The sequence below is a fragment of the Rhincodon typus genome, chromosome 36 (genome assembly GCF_021869965.1).
Source record: "Rhincodon typus isolate 14 chromosome 36, sRhiTyp1.1, whole genome shotgun sequence".
In the NCBI taxonomy this organism is placed as follows: Eukaryota; Metazoa; Chordata; class Chondrichthyes; order Orectolobiformes; family Rhincodontidae; genus Rhincodon; species Rhincodon typus.
The window spans coordinates 9,528,128-9,535,419 of NC_063367.1; the positions used below are offsets into that span (position 1 = coordinate 9,528,128).

Here is a 7,292-nt window from a genome sequence, read left to right on the forward strand (position 1 = left end):
CTGGATGAACACAGCAGGCCAAGCAGCATCAGAGGAGCAGGAAGGCTGATGTTTCGGGTCTGGACCCTTCTTCAGAAATGGCGATTTCTGAAGCTTTCCTGCTCCTCTGATGCTGCTTGGCCTTGTTATCCCTTATCCTCACTTGCTGTTTCCTGCCCACATTTCTTTAGTGACACTGACGGTACTTAATTCCTCCTCCATATTCTTTAGTATTAGTGGGATATTTGAAGTATCTTCCACCATAAAGACTGATACAAAATGACTGCTCAACTCCTCCACCCAAAACCAATTCCACAGACTCAGCTGCTAAGTGGCCTCTGTTCACTTTGATCTCTCTTTCTGATAAAGAAGCTCTTCTTGTCAGTTCAATATTCATCATTAGTTGGCCTTGTAGTTTACTTTCTCTCTCTTTATTATATTTTTGAATCCACCTTTGCAGGATTCTGAATTTATCCCAGTCTTTGGGGTTGTTGTTGATTTTGGTCACCTTATATACTATGTTTTCAAGTTAACACACTCCTTAGCTTCCTTGATTAGTTCTGGTTGGTTTGTCCCTCCCTTTGAATCTTTCCTCCTTGCTGCAATATATTTTTGCTGAGTCACGACTAACCTCCTTCAATGCCTGCCACTACTTGCTTACTGTCATTTCTGCTAATCTACCCGCCCAAATCACATTAGCTAACTCTATTCTCATTTCACTGAAACTTCCTTTATTTTAGTTTTAGTGGGTTAATAACAGGTTTCCACATCGAGTGGAAATTGCATCAAGGGTTTGTTTTGTCACTAATAACTGGAGTTCAAGGTACCTTACAAGGAGGAGACTCCTTGCTTACACAACAGTGTAACAAATACCAAGCAAATAAAACCTGCAGCTAATTCCAAACCAGACAATCCCCCTGTCTTCCCCACAATGGTCTAAAGGTTAGATGCATCAATTAAGACACTGAGAAAAATAACTTTTAAAGCAAATTACAAGATTTATTTGAAGAAGGAGGGATGTTTGAACCATGTGGGCAAAAGTCACAGACAGTTTTTTTTGTGGGTGAGACTCTTACTAACCTTTTACAAAATTTACAAAGTCATCTCCCAAATCCTGAAATTTGGGGCTCACTTTTGCAATTGAATCCTCTAAAGTGATGGAATATATAAGTGGAAATTTTAGAGAAAAGTCTCAGTCAAAACCTTCCACAAATGCTCAAGGAGAACAAACACTTTGTACCTTAAACTGTACTGAACTTGTTTTAAATTAAATATAAAAGCTTGACAAAGGAACTTCTCTCTCAGAAGCTGGGTGCCAAAGACTACACTGGAACTTAAATCTTCTAAACCACAGGTTAGAGTGACGGAGCAGTACATGCAGAATTTTCAAAAATGCGACAGGAAATATGCAAACTCTTGCACATCCATCATATTGCATGGATAACTGGCTTCTCAGCCAGCTCTGGTGATATGGAGAACTGTGGATTTGGGATACTGAGCCAAGATATTGCTCTCTCTCTCTGCCAGCTGCTTTCAACAGCGTCCAGCTCAATGGCGTGACCAATGGGTACTCTATTTGCAGGACCAAACCACCATAAAATCAAGGAGAGATTAGACAAATCTTGCGGCAACGAGTGTGCAGTTTTCAATTCTTTTCCCCCGCTGCAAACGTCAGAAGTTACTAAGACCAGGAATAAATGCGAAATGATCTGGCAGACTGGAATGCTATGTTTCTGTCATGAGAATCAAAGTTTGCAATTAAGCCAACTGGATAAAACGGAACAACGTCACAACGAGCTGGAGCAGAACCCTTTGCGATACGGGCCCTTTCAGTGGGGGATCGGGGTAATCCCCATGCTCTGCGAGGCCAGGGCGTAGCTGACCATCGGCGTCGTGGCGTGGCTCATCGTGATGCCGGGGATGGGCTGCGTGATGGAGACGGTGACCGCCGTCATGGAAACGGGTGTGGCGGCCATGCCCTGGGCAATGGTCTGGGCCAAGGCCAGCTCAGGTGTGAGGTGAGGGCCGGGCGGAGGGGGAGGGGCGGCGCTGGCTGGGGGTCCGGCACTGGCGGGCACAGGCAGGTCCTGCCGGGGTTGCAGGGCCTGGCTGCTCAGCGAGTTGTGAGCTTGCACGATGCTGTGGTTGTAGGCGGTGACGGCGGCCACAGTGGGCGGCGCTACCAGCTGCTCGGCGGCGGTGCTGGTCAGGGTCACCACCTTGGGCTGGCTGCGGTAGTGGGCGTTCTGCTCCAGGAGAATCTCGTTGGTGGCCATCAGGTTTGACGCGTGCTTCTTGAGCTCCTCGACCCTCTTACGCAGCATCAGGTTCTCCTCCTCCAGGTAACGGTAGTCGGCCGCGAAGGGACGGGAAACACCAAGGTCGAACACGTCAGGCCGCATGCTCTCCACCCAGCGCCTCTTCAGGAGGTGGCCATATTCATCGTGGACATCTCCGAATGGGGGCGAGGTCTTATCGCGGGGAGCGCTGGCGCCGTCACTCTCAAAGTGGAGGAATTTGCACCTGGAGCCGCGCTGACAGCCGCCATACAAGTGGTCGCGGCAAACTGGCACTTCCCCTTTGCCCAAGGGCATCTCCCCGCTCAGGGTGCCAAGCTCGGACGCCTTGGTAACCTCGGGGTGCTGGAATTTGCAACGCTTGCCCCGTTTGCAGACATTGCGCAAAAAGTCCCGGCAGATGTCGCTCGAGCTGTGGCCCATCTTGTCGCTGCTGCTGAAGGCGTTGTCTTTCTCTGGCATTCTGCTCCTTAAATGCTTACGGTTTTGAAGCGCAGCTGTCTGCAGGCGGGGCAGTCTGAAAATAGAAAGAAAAATGTCTTTTCACACAGAACACTACAAATCAAAAAGGCGTTTATGTAGCACTTTTACGACTTCAGAACAGACGCTTCAAGCTTTTTGTTCAGAAGAACCAGGAGTTCAGTTCAGATTCCCCAAACAGAAGCATCAAGTCAATTAAGGTGAGGCAGTGACCTCAGCTGAGGTGGTTTCTAGTTTGCGAAGCTTCCGTGCCAGGAGAGTTTGGTTACAAATCTTAGAGTTGTTGGAACCCAGAAAATTTGGGTCATCACAACTGAAGGAGGTTGGTGACTGCAAACTTGGAAAGAAATTGTAAAATTGTCTCCACGATGGGAAAAATTGGGGAAAGTTAATAAATATTTTAAGAGACAGGGGTGCTATTTCTTTTGGATCACATCTTAATAATAGTGTATTGGGAAACATGTTATAGCTTTGGTTTGGTGTCTGTGCTAAGACCTTTCTCCTCTGTATAAAGCATAGCTTGTTTGTTTCTTCTTTTGTGTAATAAACTTAAAGAACATCTGAAGCCTCATGTGAATGTAATTCAGTGACAAATATTTCAGTATTACCAACAGCTGGGATGCACGTCGTGGCACTTTTGATTTCCGAGCTGGCCGACAGGCCTCAATAAACATGCCACTTGAGCGATGGCACATCTGACAGTAATCCCTGGATTATTCCTGGTGTCACGTGTTACTGAGAGTAGGAATAGGATGATAAGGCAAATGAATGCGTAGCTGAGGAGCTGGTGCTGGGGCCAGGGATTCAGAGTTTTGGATCATTGGGGTCTCTTCTGGGGCAGAGGTGACCTGTACAAGGAGGACGGGTTGTACCTGAACTGGAAGAGGACCAATATCCTGGTGAGGAGATATACAGAGCTACACGGGAGGGTTTAAATTAGTCTGGAGGGAAGGGGTGAGACCCTAAGCAGTAGTGGGATAAGAGAAAAGGTTGAGGCTGGTACAGAAGTTAAATAGACAAGGCAGGCAAGAGCACAGCAGAGAACAAGGGAAGACTGATGAAATAAACCGCATTTATTTTGATGCAAGAGGCCTGGCAAGTAAGGCAGATGAACTCAGAGCATGGATGGGGACATGAGACTGGGATATCATAGCTATTACAGAAACATGGCTGGCAGCTCAATGTTCCAAGGTAAAGATGCTATAGGAACAATAGTGAGAGAAGTGGGCGAGTGGCAATTATGATTAGGGAAAACATCACAGCAGTACTTAGAATGAGAATGAGGTTTATTTCTGGGGGATTGTCCAGTGAGGCTATATGGGTGGAACTGAGACATAAGAAGTGGATGATCACTTTGATGGAATTGTACCATAGGCCCTCCAGGAGTCAGCAGGAAAACTGAGAAGCAAATATTTAGGGAGATCGCAGAAAGCTATAAGAATAATAGGGCTGTAATATTACAGGAGGTTAACTTTCCAGACAGACTGGGACTGCCATAGAGTTAAGGGCTTGGATTGAGAAGAATTTGTTAAATGTGTTCAAGAAAACTTTCTTTATCAATATATAGATGGCCCTACTAGAGAAGAGGCAAAACTTAATCTCCTCTTGGGAAATAAGGCAGAGCAAGTGACTACGGGAGGGAGCACTATCGGACCAGTGACCATAATCCTATTAATTTTAAAATAGGTATAGAAAAGGATAGGCCTGGTCCACAATTTAAAGTTCAACATTGGGGCAAGGCCAATTTTGTTTATATCAGACAGGAACTTACAAAAGTTAACTGGGAGAAGCTGTTCGTAGATAAAGGGACATCTGGGAAGTGGGAGGATTTCAAAAGTGAGATCACAAGAGCTCAGGGACAGCATGTTCCTGTTAGTGTGAAGGGGAAAGCTAGCAGGAGCAAGGAACACTGGATGACTAGAGATATTGAGGCTCTGGTTAAAGAAAGGAGGCATATGTCAAAGTAAGGACAGCTGGGATTAAGTGAATTCCTTGAGGAGTACCGGGGGTGCAGGAGTACAGGGGGTGTAGTTAAGAGGGAAATCAAGAGGGCAAAAAGGGGGCATGAGATAGCTTTGGCAGATAAGGTTAAGGAGAATCCAAACAGATTCTACAAGGGTATCAAGGACAAAACAGTAACTAAGGGGAATATTGGGCCCCTTAAAGATCAATGAGGCCATCTATGTTTGAAACCACAGGAGGTGAGATCCAAAATGAATATTTCACGTCAGTGTTTGTTGTGGAGAAAGACATGGAAGCTAAGGAACTTGAGGAAATAAACAGGGATGTCTTGAAAAGAATCCACAACACAGAAGAGGTGATCCTGGAGGTCTTAAAACACGTAAAGGTTGATAAATCTCTGGGATGTGACCAAGCATATCCCAGGACATTGTGGGAAGCTAGGGAAGAAACCGTGGAGCCCTTAGCAGAGATATCTGTATCATCGATGGCCATGGGTGAGATGTCAGAAGACTGGAAGGTGGCTAACGTTGTGCCATTATTTAAGGAAGGCTTCAAGGAAAAGCCAGGCCAAAGAGCCTGATGTCAGTGATGGGTAAATTGTTAGAGGGGATTCTGAGAGACAGGATATTCAGGCATTTGGAAAGGCAAAGACTGATTAGGGATAGTCAGAAGGGTTTTGCGCGTGGAAATCATATTTCACAAACTTAATTGAGTTTTTTTTGAAGAGGTGACCAAGAAGATGGCTTAGACTCCCTACAGTGTGGAAACAGGCCAATTGGCCCAACAAGTCCATACCAAACCTTCGAACAGCATCCCACTCAGATCCATCCCCTTACCTTATCCTTGCATTTCCCACGGCTAATGCACCTAACCTACACATCCCAGGATAATACAGGCAATTTAGCATGGCCAATGTACCTAACTTGCACATCTTTGGACCGTGGGAGGAAACCAGAGGAAGCCATTGCTGATACGGGGAGAATGTGCAAACTCCACACAGACAGTCACCCGAGGGTGGAATTGAACCCAGGTCCCTGGCGATGTTAGGCAGCAGTGCTAAGCACTGAGCCACCGTGCCACCCATAAAGTTGGATGAAGGCAGAGCGATAGAGTTGTCTATTTGGACTTTAGCAAGGTCTTGAACAAGGTTCCGCACGGTAGACTGATTAGTAAAGTATAGATTACATGGAATCCAAGGAGAGCTAGCCAATTGGATATAACATTGGCTTAATGGTAGGAGACAAGGGGTTGTTGTTCAGACTGAAGGCCTGTGAGGTGTTGCAAGGATTGGTACTGGGTCCACTATTGTTCATCACTTGTATAAATTAATCTGGACGAGAATATAGGAAGCATGGTTTGTAAGTTTGCAGATGACACCTAAATTGTGGTATGGTGGACAGTGAAGGAAGTTATCTAAGAGTACAAGGGATCCTGATCAACTGAGCCAATGGCCAAAGAGTAGCAGATGGAACTTAATTTAGATAAATATGAGGTGTTGCACTTTGCTAAGACAAACCAGGGCAGGACTTAGTTCATAGCAGGACCCTGGAGAGTGTTGTCAAACAGAGAGACCTAGGGGTACAGGTACATAGTTCCTTGGAAGTGGTGTCACAGGTAGACAAAGTGGTGAAGAAGGCATTTGGCCTCATCTTTCAGAGCACTTAGTACAGAAGTTGGGACAACATGTTAAGACCGTACAAGACACTGGTAAGGTCACATTTGGAGTATTGCGTATAATTATGGTCACCCTGCTATAGGTATGATGTTATTAAACTGGAAGGGGTGCAAAAAAGATTTACAAGGAAGTTACCGAGACTGGAGGGTTTGAGTTATAAGGGGAGGCTGGATAGGCTTTTTTCCCTGAGCAACAAGAGGCTGAGGGGTGACCTTATACAGTATTATAAAATCATGAGGGGCATAGATATGGTGAATAGCCAAGGTCTTTTCCCCAGAGTGGCAGTGTCCAAAACTAGACGGCATAGGTTTAAGGTGAGAATGGAAAGATTTAAAAGGGACCTGAGGGGCAACTTTTTCAGAGGGTGGCACGTAGATGGAACGAGTTGCCAGAGGAAGTGGTACAGGCGGGTACAATTACAACATTTAAAAGACATTTGGACAGGTATATGAATAGGAAAGGTTTAGAGGGATCTGAGGCAAACCAGGCAAACAGGACTAGTTCAGTTTAGGATGGTTGGCACAGATGAGTCGATCTGAAGAATCTGTTTCTGTGCTGCACATCTCTATGACACTCTGTCTGTACTGTGCTGTATTGTCAGCCTCCATTTTTGTGCCTCAGCCCTGAAGCGGGACTTCAATCTAAGACCATCTGACTCAAAAGCTGACACATTTATGGTTCAGTCATGGTAACAATAGAGTCACCCAGTCATTTTTAAGTACACAAGGAGGCCATTTGGTCTGCTGAGTCCGTGCTGATTCTCCCTGGAGCAATCCAATTGGTACCACTCCCCTATAATTCTGCACCTTTATTCTTTTCAACTGTCTATTCAACTCCCTTTAGAAATCATTGTTTCTGATTCTATCAGCCTTTGGAATAGCGAGGTGTAGGTTATAACA

The 7,292-nt window shown here is 45.6% G+C and overlaps 1 protein-coding gene across 1 annotated transcript in view; it reads right to left on the bottom strand.

The window, feature by feature from the left end:
* Nucleotides 1-957: 957 nt before the first annotated feature.
* Nucleotides 958-7,292, bottom strand: part of LOC109922274 (zinc finger CCCH domain-containing protein 10-like) — a 6,605-nt gene continuing 270 nt past the window's right edge. The window contains exon 2 of the mRNA XM_020522287.2: nucleotides 958-2,793. Within this exon, the coding sequence (XP_020377876.1) occupies nucleotides 1,809-2,738 (930 nt within the window). The 5' untranslated portion in view covers nucleotides 2,739-2,793 and the 3' untranslated portion in view covers nucleotides 958-1,808. The remainder of the gene's footprint in view (nucleotides 2,794-7,292) is intronic.